This window comes from Tachysurus vachellii, chromosome 21 (genome assembly GCF_030014155.1).
Source record: "Tachysurus vachellii isolate PV-2020 chromosome 21, HZAU_Pvac_v1, whole genome shotgun sequence".
Lineage (NCBI taxonomy): Eukaryota > Metazoa > Chordata > Actinopteri > Siluriformes > Bagridae > Tachysurus > Tachysurus vachellii.
This window is the reverse complement of record NC_083480.1, coordinates 1,781,157-1,794,468: the sequence shown is the minus strand read 5'-3', so window position 1 is coordinate 1,794,468 and position 13,312 is coordinate 1,781,157. Positions and strand designations below refer to the sequence as shown.

Below are 13,312 nucleotides of genomic sequence, written 5' to 3'. Positions count from 1 at the left end.
CACGTATATATATATATATATATATATATATATATATATATATATATATATATATATATATATATATATATATATATATATTTTAATCAAGGATGGTTCATTACTGGGTAGATTCAGATGTCTTGGCTTTGTTGTTTCTTAATAAAGTCTTATATAATATTAGTGTGTTTATAATTAGTTATGTTTCACACACAGTCACACACACACACAGACAGACAGACACACAGACACACACACCATATATATGATGTGTGTGTGTTCAGTTCTACTACAGAGCTCATTAGGATTCAAGAAATCATTTTCCCATTTTAAATACTTTGTTTATGTAACCAAATTTCAAAGATCAGAGAGTTGTGCAGGGATATAGTGAGATCCTCACCTGAAGATGAATAAGAAGTGGTAAGAGAACCTATGTGAGGATAGAAGGTCATCAAGAGAGTGAGTATAGATGTAGAAAAGGAGAGGACCAAGTACTGAGCCTTGTGGGACACCAGTGGAGAGTCTGCATGGAGCAGATGTTACTCCCCTCCATGTTACCTGATATGAGCAACCTTTCAGGTAGGAAGCAAAACCTTCCTCTGTTGCTTCATAAATTCCAAGACTCCTGAGGGTGGAGAAGTGTGTCTTGTATGTGAATAATTCTGCCTGCATAGCAGCTGCATGCATGGTAATATATAAGTGCCCTAGCATGCAGCTTTAAAGTGTGTGCAATGGGTGTGCAGTCATAGTGCTTTCTGTGAGCTGTGCAAATGTTCAAAGTGAGCTATGCAAAAGTCCAGTTGAGGTAGTGGATGAGCTCGTGAGTGCTGTAAGTGCTACAAGCAAGCATAATTGGCATTTAGCTTGTTTGCTAGATTTATGTCTGCATTCACTATTCTGGAGGATGTTTTATAGTCCATGATTGTTCTCAGTCTGTGCCACAAAACAGTTTTGATCTAGATGTATAAAATACATTCAGACTCAGAGGTGGTAGAAAAAGCAAAGAAGTAAAGAAAGAATTTTATTTGGCTGTAGCAAAATGGCGTCTTCCATACAGTGTATGGATTCCATTTTCAGCTTTTATCGAGCACATGTACACATACTCCCCTATTGTTCCCATTTTTCTAGCACGTACAATGTTATCAGTTGGAACAAGGGCCTCTTGTTCTTTCTCCCTAATCTTTCACACAGAATACTGTAAAAGCACATAACATTATATATAAACACACATGATATTTAAAATTTCCACTACATGATTCACATTTCCAGTTGCAAGTGCTGTAGGGAGCAGAGAAGGATCTCAGAGCATCAAAGATGGTTTTATCTACCCACGGCCTCTGGTAGGGAAATGTTCAGATGTTGTTATTTTTAAATCCCACAATCCTGCTAAACATGTTAACATGAAGTCATCAAAGCTGTACATGTCCCAGTCTGCATCTTCTACAGCATCCTTCAGAGCAGCCACTGATTGGCCTGTCCAGTGTATGACAATTAGTAATTAGCAATGATTCAGCCATACTCCTGAACAATTCCCCCAAAACCCCTTTCTCCTGTCTTTCTTCAACTCTAATGTCTCCTCTCCAGTCAATGAACACGGCCTAGGCTCTTTCAACCAAATTAATCTATAGTCAGCCAATTCAGTCTGATTTTGCACCAGTATTTTTAAATTAAGAACGATATATCGAGTCACACTGTACACTCAAAATAAGCAAGGGATGGCCCAATTGTTAAAACCAAAGAACCAAGAACGTTTTGTTCAAAGGTAGTGTGTGGCTACTGCAAAAGTGTCATTACACTCATTATCTTTAATATCTGTAGCCCTGCCATGTGAAGGTTGTTGGCAAATTCACAATGCAAAGTTCCCCCAATGCTTCTGCTATCAACTGCTGTTGTACTAAAGTGACGTGACATACGGCTAAGTATTGATTTCGCATATCCCAGGCTATTATGAGCCTGGGGACAGAGTGCAGAGTGCAGGGTCAGCCATCATGCGGCCCCCCGCATGAGCAGGTGGGCCTTGCTCAACGACACAACGTAGATGTCTCAGCAGCTTGTGGGCTTGAACCCTGACCTTCTGATTAGGAACCCAGTGCCTTGACCGCTGGACCATCACATCCTCACAAATGTGGAACAATTACCAGACATCTGCAAATAATCAGACAATAGGGAATAGTTTTTTCAGTGCTGAACTTAAAATCTGGCATTTGTTGCTGCAACAACTGGTGTAGCATATATAACAAATTTGATAGGTACAGTTCTCTTCATGGGCACGGTGGCTTAGTGGTTAGCACGTTCGCCTCACACCTCTAGGGTTGGGGGTTCGATTCCTGCCTCCTCCTTGTGTGTGTGGAGTTTGCATGTTCTCCCTGTGCCTCTGGGTTTCCTTCGGGTACTCCGGTTTCCTCCCCCGGTCCAAAGACATGCATGGTAGGTTGATTGACATCTCTGGAAAAATTGTCCTTAGTGTGTGATTGCGTGAGTGAATGAGAGTGTGTGTGTGCCCTGTGATGGGTTTTCACTCCGTCCAGGGTGTATCCTGCCTTGATGCCCTATGACGCCTGAGATAGGCGCAGTCTCCCCGTGACCCGAGGTAGTTCGGATTAGCGGTAGAAAATGAATGAGAGTGAGTGAGAATGTGTTCTCTTCATGAAAGTGACAACAGTTTAAAAAAAACAACATCAAATACATGGTGGAGAACAAAGACTCTACATATTGTCAAATACAATAATGAGTTTCATTTTTGAACAATCTGATCATTGCAACCTCACATTCAGGGGCGTCACTAGGCCCTTTGCTTTTATTGATGGATTGCTATGATATGACATCTGCATCGGTGCAGTTCTTGTAATTGCAGTTTACTGGACCAATACACAGTTCGGTTTCTCATCCAATGCGTCTTCGCTGCGTTCAACTTCAGCCCTTATCACAGTGTGATAATTGTTTTTTCTTCCCACAAAAAAAATCTTCATTGTAAAAAAACTACATTAACAACTCAAAATTTTCTAGTGACTGGTCACATCTAAATTTTTCATTTTTTTACAGTGAAATACAGGGAATACAATGGAATAGTGGATTGCAATAAGGTTAATAGTATACAACCCTACCCTGGGGGCTGAGCCCCCCTAAAATGAAAATTCTAGAATCGCCCCTGCTCACATTTATTCCCCAGGGTAACTAGAATTGGTGAAAATAAACAGATCTTGTAAGCTGGGTATGAATGAAAATATACTGTATATATTTTTCCGATAATAACTATTAGTTTGATTTTGTTAAATCATGTCTTAATGGTGGGGGGCATGGTGGCTTAGTGGTTAGCATGTTCACCTAACACCTCAGGTCTGGGGGTTCGATTCCCCCCTCCACCTTGTGTGTGTGGAGTTTGCATGTTCTCCCCGTACCTCGGGGGTTTCCTCCGGGTACGCCGGTTTCCTCCCCCGGTCCAAAGACATGCATGGTAGGTTGATTGGCATCTCTGGAAAATTGTCCACAGTGTGTGATTGCGTGAGTGAACGTGTGTGTGTGTGTGCCCTTCGATGGGTTGGCACTCCATCCAGGGTGTATCCTGCCTTGATGCCCGATGACGCCTAAGATAGGCACAGGCTCCCCGTGACCCGAGGTAGTTCAGATAAGCGGTAGAAAATGAATGAATGCCTTCTTAAAGGTGTTCACTTTGGCATTGTATTATATCTAAAAAAATTATTTATTATTAATTAATCAATTTTTTATAAAGGCAAGCAAGAATCTCACTTTATGAGCATGCCATTAATTCTGAAATTCAAATGTTGAATCTGAAATAGTTTTCATGTAAAATGTCATTTTAAATACAGCATAGCAATTGCATAGCAAGCTGTTGAGTCTGATCACTATTAATCATTATCTGATCACTGTCACTTTTAAAATATGTCTATACATACCCAGTGCTTTTGCTACATACCATTTAGCCATTATAGTGTAGTTTTATCATCATGTCTTATTTAAATATTTAAAAGGGGAAAACTTTAGTATCCCTAGATCAAGTAGCCCTTAAGGAAAAATATGCACATTCAGTACATTATACAAACACAATCAAAATGTAAATCAAAATGGTTGTTAACGTTTTTTTATCCTTCTCAATATTTGTTGTTTTGGTCCTTGTTGTGATCATTCTCACAGCGTTTGTTCGTGGTCGGACCACTATTCGTCCGTTTGTACCACAGTCAGGTGTGTATCGCTCTTGGTTGAGGGACTGTCCATGTTCATCCCTTAGCTGAACAAGTACAACATGAAACATTCAGCTGTAACTGGCAGAGACTTGGTGGTACATTTTCTCTCACGCAGAAGGGAATCACACTGAGACACTAAGTCTCTCCAGCCTCAGCCTGTACGCCCAAGATGGCAGACAGCTTCCCTTTCCTGCAGTTTTTTGCAGCTAATTTTTTTTTCCCATGTCTGCGTACATCCCGCAGTAGCATGACCTCTGATGTGGATAGACTCCTCCCTTCCAGCAGCTCCAGGAAGTCTTCCACTGGCATGTTAACAATTTCAGGGGCAGAAAATGGAAAACCAAGAGCCTGCAGACGCTGTTCATCCCAGCCTGGCTCTTCCACTCCAGGTTCATTCTCATTCATTACTTCTTATTTTATAGCTTGAGTTTGGGTCTAGTTTCGTGGGTTATGGTCATCAGGTGACCGGGCCACATAGTTGTGGTCATGCCAGATGTTGTTAATGCTTACCTGTGGCCAATCATAGCATGATGATGCACAAGCTCCACCGTAACCTAAAAAGTATTCTAATTCAGTACTGTAGCCCATGGCTCCATCCTTGCAAAACGAATCTCTAGAGGACATGGAGGCTGAGGAAGGGTTCTGGAATTGGTCTCCAGTGACAGGCCACTTCCTCCAGCCATGGAGTATCCAAACTGCCATAAATTCCATTTATTACCTCTTCATCCACACTACCCAGGCCCTCCAGACCCAACAAGTCTATCTGTTCAAACACAGCCTCATGCAAATACCCAGCTGTGGAGTATGAGGTTCCATGAAAGTTATTTCTTAATGAGGAGAAAGGGGGTAAAGCCAGAGCACTGACAGCTGTTGAAGGTGTATCTCTATTGTATGAGTTAATAGATTCTAGGCTGAAGAGAGGCATGTGGTGTGGTGTGGCATATGTTCCACCTCTAAATGGGTTTGGTCTGCAGTCACCATTACTGCTAACCATGGGATCTTGAGGGCTGGCATTGTAGTTGATGGGGTCCATGTCAGGCACATGCTGTGCAAATAAAGACTCAAAATCCTGTGGGTGTGTGAAAAGAATAAAGTTTAAACTACACATTAATTCACAATCCCATTATTCAACAAAATGGCTCAACACTTGACCAAAGAGTTGGAATTTATCAGATAACTAGATGACCAGCCATTGTCATGTTTTCTTTAGCTACTGCTGTACTCTTTTGGTCAAATATAGTCTGGATAGATTAGTGGATTCTTGATTGCATTGTGCCTGTTTTTTGTAATTATCTCAGTTACTATAGACTTCTTACAAGTTCAAATAAGTCGGTCTATTATCCTGAATTTATAGAGGTCAGAGAGAACTAACCTATTGTGTTACTCGCTGGATGTTTTGGGTTTTTTTACACAATTCTGTATAAAATTTAAAAACTGTTCTGTGTCTGTAAAAGGTGAATACAAGATGAAGGATCACAACTTCATCCTTTGTGTCCTAATAGTTCCATCTAGATGTGCACTAAACAGCTTAGAACTTGATGTGATGTATGTGTCATATTTCAAGTTAATCTAAGCACGCCAAAAGCCTTAAATATGCCTGAAATAAAAGTAAACTTTGACACAATGCCATGGCAACGGTGTTTGAGATATCAAAAATCCGTTTGCAATTTCGCATCTCCAATATCTCTGCGTCATGGTGGCCAAGTCTGGTCTCAATTGCATGAATCCCCTAGGGGGAGTATTTAAAAGTTTACCGCATGCAGCTGTCAAAAATATAATAGTTAAGAGCGCGAAAGTTGTTCGGGTTGATGAGATCTATATGCGTACCAACTCTCATACATGTGCGTACATAATTGCCCGATCTGTGCACCAATGTTTGTTTTTGCATTACAGGGGGCACTACAGAGTATTCCAGCCATTGCCCGAGCCTGGTGTCGCACGACTCTGACGTGTGTGCCAAATTTCAAGAGTTTTCGAGCATGTTAAGGGACCCCAATTGGCCAATGTGTAGGAAACAAAAAATAATAATAAATATAGCTGCAAGCAGCGATGGCGGGCTTTCGTACGTTTTTTTATCGCTATACGGTGCCTTCCAGAAAACAATGCACGGTGGGCAAGTGCATCAATTGGGTAAATATCAGTGGACAATTTTATGTTGTTACTGACCCATTTGGCGCTATACCCGGGACTCACAATAAGCACATCGATGCGATCGGAATCCTTGGCCGAACATCGGAATCCTTGGCCTGACACACCGCGTGTCATCACAATAAGACATTTTTTGCTTTAGATATTAGACACTTTCTGTTTCTCTGAATTCGCCATAATTAGTCGCCTCGCCATGGCAACACCGTTTGAGATATCAAAAATCCCTTCGCGATTTAGCAAGTACAATGTCTCGGCATCATGTTCACCATGTTTGATGTCAATCGCATGAATTCCCTAGGAGGAGTATTTAAAAGTTCACCACATGCAACTGTTGTGACTGACACACTTCCTGGCGCCTGTTGGTGGCGCTATGTCCGAGATTCACAATAGGCACATCGATGCGATCTGAATCCTTGGCCGAACATACACACCACGTGTCATCCCAATAAGACATTTTTTGCTTTAGATATTAGACACTTCCTGTTTCTCTGAATTCGCCATAAATTTGGCGCCTCACCATGGCTGCACCGTTCGAGATATCGAAAATCCCTTCGCAATTTAGCAAATGCAATGTCTCGGCATCATGTTCACCACGTTTGATGTCGATCGCATGAATTCCCTAGGAGGAGTATTTAAAAGTTCACCGCATGCACTTATAAAACAATCCAAAATGGCCGACTTCCTGTTGGGTGGAGCTCATAGTTTAGAATGCGAAAGTTGTTCGGGTCGATGAGATCTATATGCGTACCATCTCGTACATGTGCGTACATAATTGCCCGATCTGTGCACCAATGTTTGGCTCACCAAAATTTTATTCATGATGTAATGATGCCGGTCTTGAATCAGATCAGTTCATGTATGTGTGCATTCTCTACAAACAGTGTGTCCAATGAATGCAGTCATTAATAAAAAAAATATTCACAAGACAAATCAATAAATGTTATTTTTGTTTAGTTTCGAATGGATAGTTTGCATTTTATTTTCTTTGTGCTACAATTCTGGTAATAAGAATAGTGAAATTTCACTGCTTTTGGTTGCCATCTTTGGGGAGCGTAATGCAATCTAGGAGCAGTGCTTCGCCAAACCTCCCTTATTGCAGTCGCACACATTTCTTCTGATTTTATTTTGTAGTAACGAGTCACGAAGAAGCTTAGTGGAAAATAGCGGAGTAAAAGTAGATATTTTATCTAGGAAATGTAGTGGAGTAAAAGTGAAAGTTGACATAAATTTAAATAGCAAAGTAAAGTACAGATACGTGACATTTCTACTTAAGTACAGTAATGAAGTATTTGTACTCCATTACATTACAACACTGTTATTAACAACAACAATCAAAAGGCATCAATGCCTTTATTCACCATACTTGATCAAACAAATAAGTAAAATCATTGTACAGAATTGTCTCAACTGGACACTTAAAGTTGTATGTTGTAAGAATGGGACCTTTAGGAGTAGGTAAAATGGATGATTAAGGAAATGAATGGTTAACTTCAAGCTCAATAAAGCAACCTTACCAATGCTATCCAACTTCAAAACCCTGCTCTCATATTCCCATACAAAAGAAAAGTGAGATTCAGGCTACAAATACCAGAAAGCGACAAAGACAAAGGAAGAAAAAAAGAAGAGAACAGAACAAGCAGCAGAAGAAATAAAACAACTAGTGAATGAATTAAAGAATATTGTCAGTAACGCGGGGGTAAAAACGGACCCAAATGCAGGACAGCTTAACAAAAACAGGATTTATTAACTTAAAAAACACTAAACAGGACAAAGACAAACCAGATGAAGACAGGACGACAACAACAAAAGACAACAGAGGATTCCGCGCTGCTCAAGGCAACGCGGCTCAACTAAATAGTACAAATGATTAATCGGACATGCGGGACAGGTGTGCAGAGGCGGGGAGGAAAAGACAAGGGCGGGGCAGACACGTGAACACAGAACATAAACAAAAGGCACATGGCCAAAGTCCGTGCAAAGTCCTGACAAATATGAAGCTTGAAGAAATCAATGGATGAAAAAATATCAGACTCTGTACCGAGACAGAAATGAAGAATGGATCAAGATCAAGAATATTAAAGTAATTAAGGTTTTTTAAAAAAAAATTTCTCTCTGCTTTCAAAATATGTACACAATAATATTGCTTATTTTGTTAAAAGGTAATATGTGCTGAATATGCTACTGTACTGTATATGAAGGCTCTCTTAAAAAGTCAACTCTCAATGCGCATAGGATACCGCTGACAATGTCGCTGATGAATATCTGTAACCCTTAAAGGGAAACCACAGCGTGCGTGGGTGAAGGACTTAGTTAGTGAGATGATATTGCAAGCTTGTGCTTTTTTATCGGTTGCTGACCATGGGGTCACCGACTCTGAGGGATGGTGGAGGATGTTGATTTTATGAGAGAGGAAAGGAAAAGGATATTGGTTTTGGAGTCGATGGGAATGGCGTATTGGTAAAGGGCTTGAAAATGTATAAAAGCTTGTCTCGAATTACATTGTGTGTGCATTCTAGTGTAGGCAGGCTTAGTGCATGTTATACTCTGTGTGCATCAGAAAAATTGGTTTGTTATTGTCTTTGAATTTGAATTACTTTTACTTATTCTAATACTGTTTATTTGAAGGAGATTTTATTTGTAATTTTATTTTATTTTATTTTACATATATTACACACATCTATTTGTATTACACTACTTTTAATAAAAACAAGGCCTCCCATTGTGAGGATCCTGAAAAGACAAGAAGGTCTAAGTCTGACTCCTTCATCTAAAGATTCAAACAATAGATTACTGTAGGTAGAAGAACTTGAAGGGGCTTCGAAGGACACCTGCGTTCAACTTTGGTAGTTGATAACCCGTGCAAACTAGGACACATCTCTTAGTAGGAGAGCGGGCAATCCAAAAATGTGTCACTAAGGGACACGTACGTCAGTATAAATTACTTCAAGTACAATATCCCATGTGCAGGACTGAACTGAGCTATTGAACTGATTTATTCATTTGAGTCTGCACACTCTGGTTCACATAGCTTTTTAAGTAAAATAAAAAGTTTTACAACTATGGCTGTTGACCATGTGTTTGGCCATTGAGGGTGGACTTCTATTTCCCCCTCATTCTGGTGTTGAACAGTGCCACTTAACAGAACCTTTCAAAAGTACATTACACATACAACATACCTGTCAGGATCCAGCCCGGACCTTTGGCCATTTTGGTCACGTGTCTGCCCTGCCCTTGTTTACTCCTCCCCGTCTCTGCATACCAGTTCCTTATGTGTTGATTGTATTTAACCGTGCCGCGTTGCCTATGGTGGTGCGGAATCCTTATCCTTCTGTCGTTCTTGGTCTTGTCTCTTGTCAGGACTTTGCCCATGTTTTGTGTTTTTTAATTAATAAATGCAGTTTATTTTACACTATCCTGCATTTAGGTCTGTTTTTATCCCCGCATCGCTGACAATACCATTATTAAAATAATTTGTAGGTACATGAACAGTAAACATATTAAACATATAATATAACTTGTAATAATAATAATAATAATAATAATAATAATAATAACAATAGCGATAATAATAATAATGATGATGATAATAATAATAATAATAATGATAATAAGAATAATAATAACACTAATAATAATAATGATAATGATAATAATAATAATAATAATCATAATAATTTTAGTTTCCCTCTTGTTCCAATACTGAGCTTTGAATTAGTTGGGTTGCTGAGTCAAGATTGATTCCATCCATTTTCTTTTACAAGTCCCTCATCTGTTTGTGCTAAAATTGTCTCCTGGAAAAGTACATATAAATTAATACTTTGGGGCTCTTGAAGCTGTTTCAACAAGAGAGAGCTCATGATATCCTCATACTCACTGACAATAAAGTTAACAAAAAAAGTTCTTATAAATATTAAGAAATAACAACATCTAACAAATGTGCAGGTCCTGGTACTAGAGTTATAGATATACTATGCGCTATCTAGACAACGTTTTTTTTATAATTTTTTTTTTATCAAGCCTCCAGACATTCAAAGTGAAAGTGATATTGTCCAACAACTCCCATGAGGATATTTTGCATTCATTAACCAACAATAAACTACTAAAATTCACTGAAATCACACTGATCTAACCAGAGCTTGCACTCTCTATCTCAGGGCTGTCAAGTGTCACGCATTGAGAGTGACAGTCACGCATTTTAGTCTTTTGTCACGTTCTCCCACCACACATTGTATTTCTCACACAAAAAAATGTATCATATATTTAATATGCCGCAGCGCCCAAAATGTATCAGTCCGCACCGCTGTCTCTATGGAACCAGGCAGGTATCAAGCACGTCTCCCCTGGAGTTCTTAGTCGAGCCTGACACTTATCAGCCAATCAAAAAAAGAGGCTACACAATAGCCAATCAGAAAATAGCACTATTGTGTCTGGGTAAGATTTAAAGCAACAAACAATAAAAAAAAAAACATGCATTATGGAGGTTATTTTCGATGGTCGGTTTGAACAAAATCTCAACACGAAACAGCTTGTCTCTGAACGGGACATTGTCCTCAATCATGACACTAAAAATGGCTGAAAATGTCACTCTTGCCTGTCTTCAAAACTTGAGAGCAATGTTCTATCTACTGTTGTTACACATATCCTGTGTCCCGGGACATCATCATCATCATCATCATGTTCGTCATCTTATCATCAGCTGCTAACTTGGACAACATTTAATATTAAGTGCGTTCATTTGCGTTTAGCAATAATACATTTGTCTAAGGTTGTAGTTTCATCAGTCGAGTCTTCATCGCCCACATACCCGTTACTGTCCGGAGGTTCCTCCGGTTCCACGCAGTTAGGCACCAGGTGCAGAAGCCATGCACCGTCACGTGGCGAATCGAACCGTGAGCCGAGAGCATGCACTTCATGCAGAAGCCTCCGGGTTGTAAAATAATCTTCCAGTTAGGGTAATTTGGGGTACATGTGATGACCAGCCGCGATGTCCCGGTAATAGTGAAATGGGTTCTGTACGAAAGCTGAACTTGGCCCACCGTTCATCTCTATTAATTGTGTTTTGAACAGGATGTTGAAATAGGAATTGTAAGGAATTTCTCATTCTCTAGAACAGCGGGTAACAAGTCAACCCCATTTTTGCTACCCGTCGCCTGCATAGCTTTAGTCAACTTATCCTTAATTATTCGATTAGTTCTTTCCACTATCCCTGAGGATTGGGGATGATAAGGAATATGAAAACACCATGACAGAGACAGGTACTTACACAGATCTTGTGTTTTTTAGAAGTAAATGGCGTTCCTTTATCTGAGTCAAAAGCGTGTGGCAGGATTGGCAGGATTTCTTTGGCCAGAATACGTGTAACAACCTTAGAATTTTCACGCTGACAGGAAAAAGCCTCTACCCACCTTGAGAACTTATCTACCATCACCAGGCGATATTTGAAAGGCCCCTGTGGTGGCATATGTGTAAAATCAATTTGCCATTCAGAAAATGGTGCAGTTGGTATTGGAAGATTTTCATGTTTAGCTGTGCTTTTAGTAGGATTATTTTGAGCACAGGTCAGACATCTAGATAAAAATGAGTCTATTGTACCTTTCAAATTAGCTACACAAAAGAGTTTATTCATATCTTCCCATACCCCTCTTTGGGCGCGATGTGTAACACCGTGAAACTTACGCACAACCTGCACCAGCGAAGAGTGGGAAATAAGTTTCCTCTCTGCAGAGCAAAAGCCACGTGTTTGCCAAATTCGTCCGAAATCATGGACGACGCCAAAAGCATAACGTGAATCAGTGTAAATTGTCACATCCTTACCCTCAGAGAGAATACACGCGCGAGTTAGAGCAAAAGGTTAAGCTGCCTGAGCAGACATAAAAAGTAAAGAATAAGCTTCAACAACAACAAGGCAGAGCACACACAGAACATCCACACAGAAAGTGACCATAATGTGGCTTTGAACAAGAGCCATCAACAAATAGCAAATCGCCTGTATTTAATGGAGTGGATTCTAAATCAGGGAGAATGCTAGTAGAGTGAATAATTTCAGCACAGCAATCATGCGGAGTGTCGTGCAGTGTGGCATCCTGAGTTCTAAGTAAACGTGCAAGAGCGTGACCTAACGTATCTAATGAGGAGGTGGCTTTAATTTCTAGATTACTGGTTGAACATAAGATAGTTTCATAACCTGACCTCCTCTGTGCCGTCGTATGTTGAGTCTGTAAGTTCTGAAGGACCTGTTTTACCTGATGTAGTGAATGTAAGATCAGGGGATGAGACAGAACAATTTTCTCAGCATCTTGTACCATCACAGCACAGGCGGCCACAGCCCGGAGACACGCTGGTAAGCCCTGGGCAACAGTATCGTGTTTTAGACAGGAATGCGCATAGTCTCATGCCCCCCCATGCACCTGGGCCAAGACAGCAGAGGCAGTGCCCTCATGCTTGCAGGCATAGAGATGGAACTCTTTCGCATAGTTCGGGAGCCCCAGAGCAGGAGCGGAACATAGAGCCGTCCACAGAGCCTCATACGCTTCAAGCCTTTCAGGAGTCCAAGTTAGCAGACGTTGCATTGGGTCCTTGTGGGAGATTGCGGACCGGAGGCATTTGTCATAGTAAGAACAGTCAGGTATCCATTGATGGCAGTAGTTTATCAGTCCCAGGAAAGACATGAGAGCATGTTTTGCGTCAGGATGCCATGTGTTGAGGATTACCTGTATACGGTCTTGAGAGAGTTTTTTACTGCCTTGTGAGAGCTCAAACCCCAGATACTTCACCGTGGGCAGACAGAAACCTTGAATCCTTTTGAATCTAGATGGTGCAGGAGGCAGAGGGAGGCTTGTTCACAGAGTTTTTCAGAGGCTGCCGAGACTAAGGGCTCATCTGCATACTGTAAGACAACAGAACCAGTGGGGAGAACAAGATCACATAATGCATCCCTTACAACACTGCCGGAGAATCAATATACCCTTGTAGCAGGCGTGTCC

The 13,312-nt window shown here is 40.5% G+C and overlaps 1 protein-coding gene across 1 annotated transcript; it reads right to left on the bottom strand.

The window, feature by feature from the left end:
* Nucleotides 1-4,030: 4,030 nt before the first annotated feature.
* nfe2l3 (nfe2 like bZIP transcription factor 3) lies at nt 4,031-12,898 on the bottom strand. Its single transcript, XM_060857399.1, is given in 11 exon segments — nt 4,031-4,245; nt 4,248-4,326; nt 4,329-4,822; nt 4,825-4,854; nt 4,857-5,250; nt 10,030-10,078; nt 10,080-10,202; nt 10,965-11,028; nt 11,084-11,425; nt 11,589-11,778; nt 12,737-12,898. Coding segments are annotated over 11 exon segments (2,142 nt in total).
* Between the last annotated feature and the right edge of the window lie 414 nt (nt 12,899-13,312).